This window comes from Maylandia zebra, linkage group LG5 (assembly GCF_041146795.1).
Source record: "Maylandia zebra isolate NMK-2024a linkage group LG5, Mzebra_GT3a, whole genome shotgun sequence".
NCBI lineage: Eukaryota > Metazoa > Chordata > Actinopteri > Cichliformes > Cichlidae > Maylandia > Maylandia zebra.
This window is the reverse complement of record NC_135171.1, coordinates 34264429-34282963: the sequence shown is the minus strand read 5'-3', so window position 1 is coordinate 34282963 and position 18535 is coordinate 34264429. Positions and strand designations below refer to the sequence as shown.

Here is an 18535-nt window from a genome sequence, read left to right as displayed (position 1 = left end):
GACGAAAAGACAAAGAAAAGATACGAGGAAAAAATCAAAGGAGTGAAAGGGTCAGACCCTTACTAGCACACAGAGTGGACAAAAGACGTTAGCGTGCTGCCCAACTTTCACGGTTCTTGGAGTGAGCGCATACACTCATGAAGTTTAGTAACTTCAGGTCACTGCAACAAGCCCAGGTACAGTTTACCGACGGATGGGTACAGGACCTTGAAATGCACCGTGTAGAACGAAAGACCATCGTATGAACAAAGGTAAGTTTACCAGTCTCACATATCGTCGTCATAAATACACATCCGTTAACCGTTTATTAATAGGACCTTTGAGCTCAACCGTAATTAATTAGTAGTGGAAATAATTTCTGGTAGCATTACAGAAATGTAGCAGTAACAATAATATTGTATGTTGTAATCGCACTGGACAATTAGTGATACAAAACAACTTTTTTATCCTGTGAATAAAAATATATGTTTTTGTCAGTGTACCATGGTAATAACAGAAGCGAAACGTAATATTGTGTCAGGACAATTTACTATTTATGTACAATAAATAAAGGAGCATAGCGCGACAATTTCTGTTCAGCGTCAGACTTGCTTGTAACCTATATCACCAATTATGTTAAGAAAAATGAAGTATTAACTACTACAAAACTCTGACCTTTGTGGGAATGCTTGGAGCAGACTAACATGTGAGCTGGAGTGTTCTGAGACGTTATATTTGGTATATCCAGACCATCTGTCGGCTCTTACTTCGGAAACATGGCTTAAAAAATTTCTCTTCAACGACGTAATCGGATAAAAAAACAAAACGATCTCTTTACCCGTCGGCTTCCCGTGGCTGTCATGCGACCGGCTATTGCAGTTAATAATACAACAGTGTCTTGCCATTTTTTGGGTTTCTTTTTAGTACCTCTTGCCACAAGTTCCCAGAATCCTTTGCGGTTTTACCCCTGAATGACGTCACATATTCAATCTTTATCCTGGTGGGCCGTCTCTAGTCAAAATGCCCGGGCCGATTTTTTGTCCCAGTTCCAGCCTTGCAGTAAAGTTACAGTGGGATACAAATAATATCAGGCTGATCCTGCCAGGATTTGTTCCCTCGGTTCAAATCACGGACAAACAGTATCCCACAGTTGTTAGTGTTTTTAAACCCATTTTGCACAGAGAGGCATTTTTTGAAAAATGTATTGATAGCAATGTTGAATATTATTACACAGGGAAAAAACAACTACATGTAAAATAATTACACCATGACGCCTCTGCCTTTCTAAATAGAGGGACAGTAACTGCGTGTAAATGTAAGCGTGTAAAACCTGAAGATAGAGACAAAATACTGTTAATCTGACTATCTGCCATTCTGCAATTCCTCTCATGTAAACAATAACGTGGCGCACAGCGTGACGTGGAAAAAGGCACCTTTAACATTGTGTGATGAACTCTGTATTCCTCTCCACACATAAACCCCCAAAAGGAGTTTTAAAAAATCTCAGTTTTCGGTGATTCCAAACGCCGTTTACGTGTGGACGAAACAGCTGCGTTTTCAAAATCACCCGTGTACGTGGGGACGCAGCGTAAAAGACTTAGTAGTTTATTTTATTACTACCTGCAGATTACTTGTATTTGCTTAATTGTTTATTAAATGTTTGAGGTGTGAAATAAGCCGCAATGGAGCAAAATATGGGTGTGTGTGGTTAGAGGATGTGTTTGTGCGTGCGCGGGGGGGGGGGGAATATTTTTCTTGTAAAACAAAGGGGGGCCCAGCAAAAAACGTTTGGGAACTAGATGTGTTAAACTGGTGTGAAAGAGCTAAATCAGAGTACATGGAACTAACATAAACTTCAAGTAATGTTCACATGAACATAGTTGTGGGGTGGAGCAGCTTTTAGTCTCCTGTGAATTTGTATCAGACAGATGTGATGTGTGCCCTCTAGAGAGTTTACAGGTATGTGTGTGCTAACACAACGCAGAGGAGGAGAGACATCAAGAATGATGTCAGAGCAGATATCGTTGCTGTCGATCAATTTGGGAGGGCTTGTAAGGCCGTTTCAAAACAATTTGTTCTTTTTTCTACAGTAAAAAATTGCTTTCGGCTGCTCATCGAGTCACAAGGGGTCATCGTGGTATGTAGCTCCAAATATTTGATTTGGTAGATTTTGACACGGTTCCTGGTGCAACCCCCCCCCACCCCTCCCCCAGCCACCCAGGGATTTGTATCCCCTCCCACTGAATGAAAAAGAAATCAAATCAAATTCAAGTCTGAAAAGTGAAGTCATCAAAGGGCGAGTTCTTTGGTTGACCTTAATAAAAAAAAACTAAAAAAAACCAAAACCTTTTCTCGTAACAATCTGGGTTCAGTCACTAGTTTCACATCCTGCTGAATAAAATATGAAATTTATCTTGCAATGCCCGATCATTCTCAGAGTCAGTGAGGAGGATAATCAAGGATATGCTACCAAAGCTGATGACTAATACAGAAGCTGCCTGTAAATAAACGGTATGTCATTACTGCTTCTTATTTAGGCGATATTGCACTTTCAGAAAAACACAATATTGGCAACAGGAATGTCATTGATCACCACATGCAAGCACATTTGCATAGGTTATGTGTGCAAAATGAATCATCTGTGTTATGACATATGGACATTGTGTCTCTGGGGGTTTGAACATCATTGAAAGGTTCTGGCAGAGACCAAGTATGAAATCGTATGGGGGAGTTGCTTGGCCTTTTTAGTGTTCTACTAGTGTTTTACTTAAGTGTAAATTAATTATTTATGTCTGGTGTTGGTGACAGCTTTCATTATAGTTTATAATATAAGACATTTTTACATCGCTTTTGTGAAAAAAGGAAACATGATACAAGCAAAGTGAGACTCATTAGCAGGTGTTTCCCAATTAGTGATTGTTGCTGGTGGAAACCACGAGAGCTGTGTAAATGTAATGCCTGGCAAATTCATTTGTAGATTAAACAAAAGCAGGCCTGCACCATATCTGCTGCCATGGGCCTAGCCTTGGTTTTTATCAACCATTTGGCCAGTCATCACACATCTATGTTCTGGTAAAGAAAACTCAGAAAAATTACACATTGTTTTTTTAAGTGCTCTAAGGAAGGCTAACGGTGTGTTCACACCGAACGCGATGGACGCGAATAAAACGCCCCAAACGCCCCTAATTTGACGCGTGTACATTCGCGTCTCAACGCGTGTCCAAGAAAAATCCATCGCGCGTCAAAATATGATATTTTGACGCGCGTGAACCGGAAATGTGGGAGGAATGTGGGAGGGAGTTGTGCCAGACCGGTATCTTTGCAAGATGGCAGCTATCGAGCTAGCGCTTGAAGAGAGAGTCTCCCTTCTCTATGTACTGTGGAGAGCAGAGCAGCAGCGTAAAAGACGTCCTCGCCGTACCTGGGTCCATCAGGTCCTCCAGAGGCATGAGCAGTTTGGTGAGTTTCACCACTTGCTCCAGGAGCTGCGCCTGGATGACGGCCGATTCCAGCGCTATCACCGTCGGCCAGTTTGAGGACCTGCTTTCCCTCGTCGGTCCCAGCATCGCCCGCCTAGACACCAACTACAGACGCTCAATCCCACCTGCAGAGCGCCTGTCCGTCTGCCTGAGGTTAGTAAAACTATTTAATACGGTAGTCCTTTATTGATATCTGTGCTAATATGCTAATCCATCCAGTTATACACTGCTAACATGGATGTGCTATGCTAACAGTGAATGCTGTCGGTGTTTACTGAAAGCAAACTGTGGTACAGAGACGACTCTTTATAATATTTCTAGTGATACTCAGAAGGTCTCATCAAGTCCCGATTTAATTCGATTTATGCTGTTATCAGTGTTTGAATGATAGCATGGCTGTGGTGTCACATCAATGTATGCGCTCGGTGTTTGCTGATATCAAACTGTAGCATTAGGACCACTGAGTTAACCTTTGTAGTGATACTCACTCCTTTTTATTTAGACCTGGTTTAATTCTGGGATAGTTGAATGTTTGTATATAATCCCTGCAGCTGTCAGACTCTATAGCAGGGGTCACAGCCTTTATTAAAACAGAGTTAGATAAAACTGTGAACAGTTTGGTTCATCTCTAGTTACATGGTTCTATCTTGATAAGCTGTCTTATCACAGATTAATTTTTCAAAAATATTAATGATTTAAGCAAGGAAAGGGCTACATGTCAACACACAACTCTTTATTTCTATTAATGTCTCACTTCATTCCTACCTGATTGACATGTTTAGGAATTATGAGTGATTGGCTCACTGTAGTTGTGAAAGTTGCTACCAATCAAATTATGATATGTTAAAGTTAAAATAAAACACAACTGTTTTAGATATTATCTAATATACATTTTGTAATTATCCTTATAATTACAAAATGTTTTATGTAAGATTTAAGTTTTGTGATTTATATCTGACATCACAAAAGTATTTTGGAATTTGAATAATGTATTTTGTAACTGCAGTACACATAATACTGATTTTGAACAATTTTGTCCAGGTTCCTTGTCACCGGGGACTCCTTCAGGACCATCGCGTTCAGTTTCAGAGTCGGTGTGTCCACGGTGAGCCAGATCACCCCCCAGGCAGCGACGTCCATCTGGGACTGTCTAGTGGACGACTTCATGGCTGTGCCTTCACCTGGAGACTGGCGGTCCATCACAGAGGGATTCCAGGAGCGCTGGAACTTTCCTCTGTGCTGTGCAGCTCTGGATGGGAAGCACATCCAGACAAAGGCACCCCATATATCATATAGGAGACACACACATTGATATACACTAAATATTCATTTCATTTCTTTTTTGTGGTGCCCAAATTGATGCACCTGCTTGATTTTGTTTAAACAATTATTGCACACTTTCTGTAAATCCAGTAAACTTCTTTTCACTTCTCAAATATCACTGTGTGTGTCTCCTGTATGATATTTAACTGACATTTTTTATTGTAACAACCAACGATTTATACAGGAAAATAATGTCTATTAACAAGGTTGCCCAAACTTCTGCATCCCACTGTATCAGTATATTTTGTCATTAGTATAATATGAAATAAATTCTACATGTGTCAAGTTGTGTGCCAACATTTGCTGTGTAGTAGAACTGAGACATTAGTCATTATAAACATTTATTTGAAATAATATTAAAAGTCTCAAACAGAAAAACATTAAACATAAATATATAAAATATAAGAATTTACAGAGAGACAGGAATAAAAAGGACCAGCTGCTCTCCAGAGCAGGAACAAGGCTGAGGAGGAAATGCTCCATTGGAGACTGGTGTGGCCTCTTCAGGGACTCCAGGATGGCCAGCTCCACCGCCGATGGACCGTCCTGGGACCCGTCCCTCATCTGCCTCGGAGCCGTCCTCCTCTGTGGGCCTGTAAAACAGCACAAAACACAAAGAAATGAGAAGGCTGCTACTAGATTTTAATTTCAACATTGAAAAAAACAAAAAAACAATAACAGGATATAATCAGATTGGTTGTAGATATTTAGTAAAGGTGATCACAAGGGAATCCCACCGACTAAAAAGGTATCAGTGCTTGCTGTACATATCTGTGGGTGCAGCAGCAGGAGCTCAGGGACTGGGGATGCTCTGCTGCAGAATCAGTTGGTTCTATCAATACAGTATTAAATGTTAACAGGTTGGATATAATAATCGTAGAGTAGACAGTGGTCCCTCATTTATTGCAGGGGTTCTCAGAATAACTAGCCCCTGGTCACAGTTCTCACAATTGATTCTCAAAGTGCAAACCTTTGTAGATTGCAAAACGTAAAAGTATTATTATGCCGCGGTTTGTCTTCATCTGCCCGCCACTTTCGTGCGCCTTTTTCCCTCACGGTGCAGGTGTCTATTTCCGAATGAGGCTCATAGTTATGGGTGTTTTTGTGCTGTTTTTTCTATTGGACGCGATGGTTATCAAAACCAAACGTGATAAATTTGGCAAGCGCAGGAGATTTGTCAATCAGGCTGCAGAATGCAATGCTGTACTGTGCAATAAAAAATCAGCGAAAAAGCAAAGCAGTGACGGATGAACAGCGGGACCACTGTGTGCTGTTTATTAATAAACAATAAAATATATTCCTAAATGACAACATGCATAAAAGCAGAACGGTATTTGTACGTCAGTGGGAAAATAGCGGTGGCTTGCTAGCTTTTGTGCGGCTTCCCCGGGTCAGTGAAAACTTTCAAAAGAGAAATGAATGAACTTACCAGGTTGCCCGATCTCTTCACATATCTTCCTCCAAGCTCGGTCCTTTTTATTCCTGTCTCGGTACTGAAAGCAGCTGGTGTTGTACAGCTCCGAGTTGTTTGCTACCGCATTGATTAGCCTTCCCCTCCATTGAAGTATGAAAGGCTTTGGCTGGATCTGCCCCTTTGACCTAGGTAACAGCCACGTCACCAGGCTCCTGATTGGTTGTCGCGGCGCGATTTGACGCTGGAGTTCAGATTTTTCCAACTCGAGCGGTAGACGCGAAACGCGCGTATGCACAAAATGCAACACAAAAACTCACGCGCGTGGTTTTATTCGCGAGTCAAACGCGCCAGACGCGCTACACTGACGCGCGTTTCACGCGTTTTGGCGTTTTCGCGACGCAAATCTGCTTCCGAATTTTCGCGGGACCCGCAATCGCGCGTCATCGCGCCTTTCCATTGACTTTACATGTAAACCTGACGCTCTATTCGCGTCCATCGCGTTCGGTGTGAACACACCGTAAGTTCATGTGCTACATTCTTGTTCCCTCAGGAGCAACAGAAAGCATCTGGCATGAGCAGGGTGACCCGGTGTCCTATTGTATTGCACATTTTGTTTTTCTCTCTTGGCTCTAGTTTAATTTGCTCCTGTTTGCAAAGTCAACATGTGAGTCACAAGGCACCTTTGGCTCAAAACACTGCCAATCTGTGGAAGAGCAGTTAACTGTTTTTACAGTTATTGGGACATAAAAGGGGAGAGAGTGGTGTAAGAATACAAGAAAAACAAAAAACAGCTGCATCAATACTTTGGGACCATGCGCAGCTTTAGCTCAAGCCGCATCTTGTCCTTCACAAATGTATTCTTTGTGCCACATTAGTTTGTAGAGATCGGCTTCCCAGGACCGTTTTGAAGGTTAGGTTTTTGTGCAGATCCCAATGGACCCTATAAAGAAATACTCGCCACAGCCACAATCTTTTCACCCTGCTGCCGTCCGCAACAACAGAACAAACCGCTACTAAAACTCCAGTGAGATTATGTGAGATTATTAAACTCTGTGTCCAGACTTTATGGCAAGAATGACATGCTAAACTTTTGAAATTTTCATTTCAAAAGTTTACCTACAGTTTTGTTGTCATGGTGCAGTTGAATTATTTTTTATCTTGACTTTTTTGATTGTTTAACAGGTGCAGCAGTAAGTTGACACTGAGATCGTGACATCGTTTGACAATTGAGCATTTAAAAACAAAAGTTAACCCGTGACTCGCAGCGGTTTCTAGTGGTTGCCTGGGACCTCTCTGTGTTTCATTTGCATGTTCGCCCTGTACTTGCCTAACTTTATAAGTAAAAAAAACCCAACTTATTAAAAGTGCATCATGGGTTATCATAATAGAACCAGCAAAATGTTCATTCAGCTTATTTTTCACTTCATATTTTTGCCCTGCTAGTCTAGGTCTCAGCTAAAGAGGCTCTGTGTTTGAGGATATACTACTGAGTTAACTGGTGATCCTAACTTGGCTGCAGGTGTGAATGAGTATGACTAGTTGGTGACAGACTGGCAACCTGTCCAGGGTGTTCTCTGATCCTATGACAGCTGGGAGCTCCAGCCCTCTGCCATCCAAAGTTGCATAAACAACTAATAAAACAGAATGGAGGAAAAAAAAGAGTTTTAATAATTTATCCCGTGTTTCAAGTTGCCAACTAGTGCAATGACTGAAAAAAATCATTTCATATTCCAGGAATGATGAATTTGTGCAACATGTCACGTCAATTCTCAGGTAAAACTTTATTTTTATTGCATATTTTGTCTCCATTTGTATATGATTATTCATTTCAAGTCTTTTTGGTTTATTAAATTTTGAAAACTTTGGGTTTCAAAGACTCACAGCATTAATTGCAGTATACGGCTGTGTAAATGGACCAGGCAGGGTAAACTATATAAAGGTATTCAAAGAGGAATGCATCACACTTCAGAAGTTATACATTAGAAAACAAACATATATACAAGGGTCCCTATTACACTTCCACAGCAGGATTTGAGGCAATTCCTAAAAAGAGGAAGTCCATTTCTCAGGTGCTTCAAGATGAGATAAGAAGAGTTTCCTGTTCAGACAAAGCCAGTGCAGCTGTAGACGCTTTTACCGAAGAGCCATCAGTTGGAATGCTTCGATTTGAGCTCAAGATATTTGGAAATCACAATAGGGAAACATAAACAGGCAGATCATGCAAATAATAAGGCAGTTCATGTACTGTTTTTCTGTTTTGCTTTGTCTTTGTTTTTTTATTCTGTTCTCTTTTTAATTTTGCAGCAGGAAAAAGCCTCAACAGCTACACTGTTTTTGTCTCTTCCTGGCTGGCTTTGCACAGATAAGACTGCAGCAGCTGCCAGCTGTTACTTCAGTGTTGGCAGTCAGGTGTGTACCATCGGGGTAATTCAGTGCACATGTTCCATGTCACCTTTTCGTCTCAGGAATTAGGTGTTCAGGTGCATGGTGACACAATTTGTCTTTGTAATTTTCCGAGTCCCCATCTCATCATCCTCTGTCTTCTCCTCCCACTTTGCTTGCAGTCTCATACTGGGTGAACAAACTGGTAGACCAGTCTCTGAGACACGTCGGGCTTGCGGATGATGCCTTTCTTGTAGTACTGACGTATGGAACGGCTCAGCTTGTCGTAGTTCATTGCAGGTCGATTCTTTCGTTGTCCCCACAGTCTCGCCACGTGAGCAGAGTCTTCGATTTTGAAAATACCTGGTGGGAATCAAAAGCAGTTATTACCACACAACACAACACGTGCAAAACAGTGGATGATTACACTTTATGTGCACACATAAAAAGTCCGCCACTTGGACTCATATTTCATTTGGCATGCTTTTTGCCTTTCAGGCATTAACAAACCCAATAAGCGAAACCCTGACATACATCCGGCATTCATTCCATTGCGGTTTCACTTTAAATACGTTTTAACGGTGTATTCTTATTGTGTGTGGCTGATTTTTATTGTGTAGTGTTTGTACCAATTTGTACCATTGCACTACAGGGTGTGAAAAAAAGGAGGGAGGCGCGCACACTCTTAGGTTCTGATTTAAATCTGCCTTAAAATAAGAACAGTGAATGAAATAACTATATTTGTTCTATTTACTAATTTTGCATACACATGGCCCCTTTATATAGTGTTGTCCTACAATTATTACTTTTAAATTGTAATAATGCAAATTTATTGAAAAACTTTACTCTCATTCAAAATTTCCTGTTTGTTTTTTGATTTTTTAAAATTAATGTGTCATGATTTTGGAGCTTCAAAGCAGTATGATGAGCCCATAAAACAGTAAATGAACTAATAAGAGATAAAAGCAGTTGCGACAAAAATTGAAATGTAAAAAAAATACATTTTGTTTTAAGCTGAAGAATAAAAGAAGAAATCACTTAAATTGTAATAGCACAATGTCATACACATTCTTCTGCTTTTATTTAAAAACACCAGGTAAGTTAAGTTTTATTCATGTGCTCAAGGACTAAATAGAGCAAATAAAGAATAACTGAAATGAAAATGAAAGTACCCTTTTCTTTATTGAGCCAGCGAATGCAACGTCCATAGTTGTGGGGTTTGAGCAGGAGCTCTCTGAGAAACTGCCACAGATGAATAGGTTGACCTGAGCAAGATGAATCTGCCTCAGACCAAAGCTCCTCACTGCCTGCACAGCAAAACAAAACCATTCAGTCCTTAGGGTCATTGTGCATTGTTTCAATGAAAAAGCTCTGTACCGTGAGGGACCAAAAGATCAAGGAGCCCTTTAATCAGGACACTGAAAATACACAATGCAAAAGCCTGATTTTTCACTGAAATTCTGCAGCATATAGTTATTGGCGTCTATGTAAAATACAGTGTTAAAATTATACTGTGCGTTGGATTTTTTGTGTGAATGCAACTTGCATGACAGCTAATGCAAACATAAGAATCTTACCTGTAGTTTTAGTGTCTCCAATGGAAAACCGCTCTTTCATCCATGCAGCTGGAAAGTAAACAGATGCAGAAGTTCAAGCTAAGAAAAGGCTAGAACTTCAAATAATCCCACCCAAACACACATGAACGCAGTAATAAAATTTGCACCCGCTCAAAAGTTCACAGCAGCCAAATATCCGATAATAAAATCATCACAGGGGGTGCAGCAGGTTGCACATGTTGAACGTGTTAAATAAATATTACCTGACTTCCATATGTCCAGGTGTGCGTGCAGCGTGTCTCCACACTGCGGGGAACGCTGGTGAAACTCCTCCTCGCTCATGGCGCACAGATCCTTTCCCGTCAGCTCCTGGAAGGCCTTTCCCGCATGGGGCAATCTGTAGAGATGTTCAGTCCAGAGCAGCCACTTCTGGACATTCCCAGTGTTCCACTCTATCGGATCTGCAGGCGGAAATAGATATGAAATCAGTGAGAAAACTTCCAGCTGCCAATGCAATAAATGACCTTATCTTGGACCATTTCTTTAGTGACACTAATGTCATATGGATCAAGATAAGTCATTTATATATCAATATTGTTTTCACCTTTACCCTGTCTGTATTTTGTTTGCCTTTGACTCATAATAAATCTGCTGAAACCACAAGATAATCAAGCTTTTATGCCACAACAGTTTTAATCAGTAGAACAGACGATTGGGGATTGCATAGGTTTATAACAGCTAGAAGCCATACAATACATGAAAAACGCTTCCTCTGTTTGCTTTATGAGCAGGAGAGGCCTCGCCCTTAAGACTGTGTACACGTCTACTGGCAGGCAAGAACCATCACTATTACAATCCAGGAGTACCTTTGCAAAGGTCAGGATTAAACAGATCCTGGAGCAGGCAAACACAGCTTTGCGTCAGTAAGGATATGATTTAGGAGTTCTGTCATCTTGTGTCCACACAAATATGTGTTGATTTTGCGAGTAAGATCCAGTAGCTTAAGTATCTGAATCAATACTTCTATATTTGCAAATACAGAGAAACACTTCAGCATTTTGGGGGAGATGAAATATGTTTTGTTTAAGGTCAGTTTCTTTGTCAGCTATACGCTGTAATACACTCGCCACAGCTGCAGGTGTGCTGGAAAGCAGCCTACCTGGGGTGATGTTGAGCAGTTTGCAGGCTGTTTCAATGTCCTTCAGTACTTCTCCCACAACCATGCTCTGCACCTGCTCCAGGGATCGCTCCTCCTCCTGCCCCTCCAGGCCAGGAGAGATCCCCTGTTCCTGGCTATCAATGACCGGGCACTGCTCCGGTTCCTCCCGGGGTTCTACGCGGTTCATGGGTAAAGCCAGTGCTGAAGAGGCCTCTGAAACTTTCACCAGCCAAGTAGCATCTTCTGTGAGGAGCATGTCAAAGCAGGAGAGGTAGACGCCTGGCATGCCCCGCTCCAGGGCTTCCACATTTGGTTTGGTTTCCCCCATCTCCCAGGGGTCTTCGCAGCCTCTGCTTTGCTCCAGGATGGAGAGGGAGTCCTCTGTCATCCCAATCCGAGACCCATACGATGTGGTTTCTGGTACGCTGCCCACTGGGTTTGACATAACTGGTCCTGAGAGAGAGAGAGAAAAAGAAACACAAAAAGCCACATTAAACTTCTATCCTGTGAACTGCAAATGAAGTGAGACGTGATTTAAAAGTTTGTAACTATTCGGCGCAGCATAAAATCTGAAAGATCTCTCTGTCACATAAGCCCATGGTAACAGGTGTGCATGCCACTTAAATCTGCAGCAGACATTAGTTCATTTTAAGTAATTTAATCAAAAAAATATGCAAAAAAAAATCACGATTTAAGTCATGGTTACCTTTTCAAACAGTTCCTCTCCTTTGTTTCTCAAGATACTAAAATGACAGCTGCTTTAGTTTTGCAATGATCTCCATCAGAGTTGTGCATGAATGTGCAGAGAACCGAGGTTAGACTGTGCTGGTGTAGGCTCTATAAGAAGCTCTATAAGTCTAATGGAGATACTGACCCTCAAAACAGTTAAAACACACACAGCGCTGACAGGCGTGGGGCAAAATGGATCTGACTGAGTCTTATTTGAGGGTCACTGGCCCAGAATGATTCGTTTCATGGGGGTAGGTGACTTGTATTGAGACCCGAAACAGCTCTGCTGTCTGCCCGGGCTTTCAAGGTGCCGTCTCTGCAGCCCTCTGTCTCCACTGTCAGCTGGAGATTTTAATCAAATCGAAGTTAGATAATGTGGAGAGAAGAGCGTGCATAAAATCTGCCCAGCCAAAATGTCTGTTTTATGAAGAGCAGGCTTTATGAAAACAGCCCTTTAATAGGAGGTGGCCTTTAAAAGTGTACACCTATGAAGGTTTGTAAGCTGTAGCACAAGTGTAATCTTGATTATGACACCCATAATGCTTACCTGCCACAGCTGGTAAATGGGAGGACATAGCAGCAGGTTATCAGCAGCTGTGGCTGATGCCACAGTAAAGGAAGTAAACTCCCACAGAGTACATGTTCAGGGAGAGTCACCATGTAAATTGTCAAAGTGCAAACAATTAAAGTCTCGTAAAATTTGCAAAAGTGATATATGGCATCCACCGAGTCAAAACCAACAATAAGGGTAACTTTGAAATAAACCACAAAGACATGAGAGCTCTCGAAAGAAAAAGAATCCATTAGTTTGCAAAGCTTTAACAAACGTGAATTTCTCAGCCGTGCTGCACTGACCATGGTCTTATCTGTTTTGTTGTTTATGCTGTTTGTACCTTTGATTTTTTTGCTGCTCTTGTTCTTGTTAAAATGCTTTTACTTGGCATTATAAGTTCTCTTATTTTAAATAGATTTTTGTTGTTCCGTGTAAGGTTTTCCCAGTTTAACCTGTCGTCATTTTATCACCACACACACACAATACGAGCTCAGAAACTATTCTCTCCTTCCATTATCAAAATAAACCAACTCAGTGGAGAATTATTGTATGTTATGTGGGATTTCAGATTACACACTACCTGAAGCTGCTGTATGAACAGGTCTCCTATTGAGGTCAGGCGCATCAGCCTGCAATAGGAAAACCTGGATTGCGTGGCTATATTCACCTAAAAAGAAATGTAAAATCTGCACAAGCTAAAACTGTATTTCCACTATTGCCAAACACAACTAAATGAAATTTCAACTGCAAAAAGAAAACAAAACCCCCTTCTAGCTCTTGGACCTCAGCATGCCATTGATAAATAGCCTCCACAGTCTTCCTTTTATCTCTAAACTTCTCGTAAATATCACCCACAATGCCTTTTACTCCATCAGTCTGTCAGATTAAAAGCCACTGGTATCCAAGCCTGCTGCTGTGTGTCAACTCTGCTCTGTAACAGCTTGCGCTAAGCCCATTAGCAAAGCAAATTTAGCCATATTACCTTCTTCCAAAAGGAAGCGGGGACACCAGAGAAAGACACAAACACCCACCCCTGCAGAGAGGGATTAAGGCCCTGACTGATCTCTAAATGAGTTTGGTCAAGACGCTGATATTCATTTCAGGAGCATTAGTTTGCTCCATTTACTCAGCAAAGTCAGCCTTGGAATCAGAAGGAATGGGACTCCATCCATGCTGGCGCCCTCCCTGGGAACCATATTTTTTCCACCTGCTTGGTCTTATTTAACATAAATACGATGATTATGTGAGGTGAAGTTTGTATCACTGTCTTAAGTTTTGTATGGTTATAGCTGCGCAAAGAGATTTTTGTTTTTTTTATCCAAATTGCCCTATTTTTATGTGGAAAAATTCTTTTCCTAAAATGAAAGTGGTGAAATTTCCAAACCAGTGGAGCCAATCTAGCTAAATATTAACCTGCGAGCCAATTCAGCATTGTTGAACAGTTTTGTGAAAGAAGACAGGTAAGTGTTTAATTTATAGTTAATGAGTAGTGATTAAAACAACTCTAAATGTCCGGTCTTGTTTAACTTGGATGAATCCATTCAAGCACCAAAAAAAGAGAAAAGGTCAGCGATTAGATCTGATGCCATCTATCAAGGCATAATCAAAACACACTGAGTGTTATGCTGGTAGCGTTTCAGTCTGGTATTAAAGAAGCGTATACAGCCAAGAGTGACTGTTTGCCATGTGACACCCCCCCCCCCCCCCCCCCCCTTTTTTTTTTTTTTTCCCTGTTCCTCATGGGAAATTTGGTCCTGCTCATGAAGTCATTGTTCAGAGAAAAACGGAAGGAATTTCATCTTCTTCTTACTTAATATGACTGTTGCTCTGAAAGAAACGCCTGCTGGTTGGAAGAGGAGATTTAGATCTGCAGATTGCTCCCTTAGGGGATTTTTTATTGCAGCAGTGACATGTGCAGGTGCTCTGTTCACGTTATAAATTAGCTTCAGTTTATGTGCTTATTTTATGAAATGCAATAAAGGTTTATTTCGCGTGCTTGTACTTACATTGCCTTATAATACTGATCCCATTAAACTCTGTTTTTAACAAATTTTTCCAACCACCAACACTGCGAGGGGATGTATGGTGATTCATATCTGCTGTTAGTCAGGTGTGCAGGCATTAAGCCAATATCAAAGGAAAATGGCTTTGATGTTGGTCTAAATTAATCTTGACAAAGAGTCTACTTAGAGCTAATTATGCTGGTAATAAACCTCATTTAATTGGGGTTGGACCTAAAGATTGGAAAACTTGAAAATGGGATAAAAAAATAAACCTGTCACTGTTCTAGCAAAGACAGATATAAGGGCAGCCGTTACGTGGCCTCGGGCGTTTTCTTGAGCGCTGGGTTTAAATTGTAAATCATCACAAGATTAAAGAAAAAAAAAAACCCCAAACAAGCAAAAAAAACAACAGTTTTTTAAATTTTAAACACAAGGATGACCCTTTTCATCAGCTGCCTTACAAAGTGTGATGATATATGTTATTTGAGACACAATTCACAACTCATAACTTTATCAGATCATAGCACACACTGGCAAACAGGCACTCTGGTTAACCTTTAAATGCTAGAAATAAAAATTAAAAACAAAACAAACAAAGAAAAAAATACAGAATCTATCGGACAATTTCGCACTTGACCCAACATAACTGAAATCCTGCAAGTCTGAGGGAAATGGGCTGTGAAGCCACTGAAGAGAAAAACATGTAAGAAGGAACAAGGAACAAATCTCTATGTATAACAGGGCATATGTAGAGGATTTGGTTGAACCATCAACTTGTTTTTTCTAGATGCAACTAGTTCATATTTGCATATGACCAGTTCATGGAAACATGAATCTTTTACTTTTTGTTTATTTAATGTAATTTTTAAACTTGTGTGGGTTTGAAACTTATTGCAAATCTGAAATAGCTGTCAGCAAACTGTCAGCGTGCTTCTTTAGAAGAGAATCCCGGATCATTTTCAGTCTCCCGAGCGATCAGAGGCAGCAGATTGTTCATGAGAAGTCAAGTCTCACCCTCCTCAATGGAAGTGAAAAAGGAGCTAGGGTTTGTTCACTCTTTACACAATCATCACTGTTACCTTTCACGTGTACTGATTGCAAAGCTATGAAATTGTGTGCCATTATTTCTGTGTTTATATGATATGATATCTGTTTCAAAGCTTTAAAAACACTTTTGACTTCAGACCTGGTCCGACAACCAGGAAAGAACTACTATTTGATTGTGTAAAAACCTGCCCCAGTATTTCACACCAAACCTCCTGAATCAAGTAACCAAGTATTGCATGAAATTATCAGGAGATGTGGTTTATATATTTTGATAAAGGGAGAATAGCAAATTTTGGGGGGGAATAGAAAGGTCTTTTCTGTTTTTCTTACCCCACTGTTTGTACAATGTTATTACGTGTGATTATCTGTGCTATCTTGTTATCTGTGCCATGAATTAAAAAGAGATGTTAAGATTTATATAGATTCTACATTTAAACTGTGGCTTTAAACAGAGACAAAAATAATTTCATACACTTCTATACTAACAAGGTCACAAGGCCTCTGAGAAATAATCGATTAGCTTGGCATGAAAAGGAATATAAATGCACCTGTACCCTTGGAAGAAACAGAGCAGACAATCCTTCTGTTATTCCTCTTTGGAATTTCTCTTCTTTCTGTCTCAGGTAGTTGCAGTCGTATTTGATTTCCACCTTTGAGTAAAACCACAGTGAAATCCCCCGTCTCATCCCGCAGTGACAGCAGAAAGAAATCTGTTGGGTTTTTTGTGTTTGTTTCAAAGTCAGTCTATTGCTGTGGTTTATGGCATCTAACTGACAACAGCATTTTATCTGACCACATTTTGCATATTTCCTTTCTGAATGGAAACTTTCAGATTTGCATGAGATTTATAAAGAAGAAGAACAGGTCTCAGTCTCTTTTTTCCTTTTATATTTGACTGGGTATTTATTTATTTGCTTAATCTAACCTGCAGTTGGTTCAGGAATGTTTGAATGTTTCTTTTTAATATTTTTACTCTTAACTTTCATATTATGAACAGGGAATGTATTTAATAATTAAACCTTTCCCTTTAATAACTGTTGCTTTTTAACAGAGTCAAAATCTCTGGACTTCACTAATTAGGTTACACGACCTGTTCAAGACTACTAAGAAAACTATAGACACACACACATATATATCTCAGATATACAGCTTATGTCCTATAAATAATGGGCCTATAATAAGATTGTGCTACAGAAACATCCAAGACCCTGTTTAACAGAGAGCAACGTCTTACCCCAGCAATGATGCTCTGATGTTCTTGAGTCAATGACTTGACTGGATGCTGGCAGATGCAGTGTTGTTTCCAGCCAGTGGCCGGTTGCTGCCTGAAGGTGAGGCGCAACAGGCAGCGGGCAACCTTCAGTCGGCTTCTTGCTGGTGACTGTCACTGAGCCCCAAACCCAGGTCTCCTCAAATCTTCTCAGGCTTTTTTGTTTGTTTGGTTGGTTGGTTTTTGGTTTTGGCAGAATTATACTTAACCTGAAAGTCACAGACTAAAACACAACTGCACACTTAGTTCAAGTGGAAGCACCTGCTACGGGTGTGTTCAAAGTGAAGCCAAGAGGACTAGTGGCTGGGTGAGTGAGTGCAAAGGAATTCCACCTCCATTGACTGCAATTTATATTTATAAGGCAGCCATGTTTACTTATGCAGACAACTCTCTCTCTCTCTCTCGCTCTCCCTCTCTCTCTCTGTGTGTGTGTGTGTGTGTGTGTGTGTGTGTGTGTGTGTGTGTGTGTGTGTGTGTGTGTGTCTTTGCTGATTAGCTCAGACCTCCTCAAACACTGCAAGCCAACCTTAGTGTTTAGGTGAGAGAGAATTCAAAGCGATCAGATTAAATAAATAAAAATTGCTGTTTAAAGTAAGTGATTATGTAGCCAAATACAAAATTTTAGTTAGGAATACTTTTCTTATCACGTTTCCATGTGTTGCTGGTTTTTGTTTGTACTCCTACTTTTTACTTCACTACCATTTGAAGACTATAATTACAAACGTACCATTTTTATGCCGTTTATGTTAAAAATAGGAAACATATTATTATTGATGTCTGAGCTGTGAGTAGTAACTTCTCACATAGTGCTAAAAAAAAGTGGATGTAACAGATCAAATTTATCCCTCAAACTCACAGAGTTTAAATGATAAATGTAGCTTCAAAACATGTCCATTTGTAGTGAAGTCTATAAATATAAACAGTCATTGGCTTCTGTTACCCATGACTTTAATGAGCACTTTCCTGAATGCAAGCTCAAAGGCTGACTGAAAACAACATGCTGTTCATTTTGTACATTGTAGTCCTGATTGTCATCACAAGGAAGTTAGAGTTGGAGGTAAGTGATAAGTTGCCAACATAAGTGCACCATGCAGATTCACGCCTCACTTGTGACATCTAGTTTTAAACAGCAATGACAATGAGAGGAAAAATACTGGGCTCTAGGTTTCAAAACCAGACTTTGCAGAACATGGTAGCTATGCCGATCTTTGATATAAAGTATATTAGCAAACCCCTGTCCCCAGTATGGATGATAATAAACAGCTGCTTCTTCTCAAAAATCTAATAATGCCATACTTAATGACTCATTGTTTTCTACAGCACTGCTGTTATTGGTTATGCTGTAAGAACATTTTTAATCTAATATGTTAGTCACCACGAATTAAGTGAGATTTTAAATGTGTGTCACTTTAACGTAAACCACTAATCTGCGTATTTCCATCACTGTCTACTCAAGAACATGGAAGGAGATGCTGTTTAAACAAAAACATTAATTACTAAACACTTAAGATAATAATGTTTGTATATACCATTAAAGTCACAGTTTGATGTTAACATGTTAGCGTTCCGGTGTGCTCACATACAAAGCTGGTGTAATATTTCATTTTGCTTCTAAAAGGATTTTCGTGTAAGAACCCCAAG

General features: G+C 40.3%; 2 protein-coding genes across 2 annotated transcripts; one reads left to right on the top strand and one right to left on the bottom strand.

Annotated features, from left to right (window-relative positions):
- The first annotated feature begins 3126 nt into the window (after positions 1–3126).
- Positions 3127–5066, top strand: LOC143418663 (uncharacterized). The gene is made up of 2 exons (XM_076884261.1): positions 3127–3611; positions 4500–5066. The coding sequence occupies exons 1-2, from the start codon at positions 3352–3354 to the stop codon at positions 4768–4770; spliced, it is 531 nt and encodes a 176-aa protein (XP_076740376.1). The 5' UTR covers positions 3127–3351; the 3' UTR covers positions 4771–5066.
- A 2903-nt stretch (positions 5067–7969) lies between these two features.
- Positions 7970–17195, bottom strand: spdef (SAM pointed domain containing ets transcription factor). The gene is made up of 6 exons (XM_004547521.2): positions 16859–17195; positions 11293–11745; positions 10397–10594; positions 10155–10202; positions 9750–9884; positions 7970–8940 (listed from the first exon to the last, which is right to left on the bottom strand). The coding sequence occupies exons 2-6, from the start codon at positions 11735–11737 to the stop codon at positions 8762–8764; spliced, it is 1005 nt and encodes a 334-aa protein (XP_004547578.1). The 5' UTR covers positions 11738–11745; positions 16859–17195; the 3' UTR covers positions 7970–8761.
- Positions 17196–18535: the final 1340 nt, after the last annotated feature.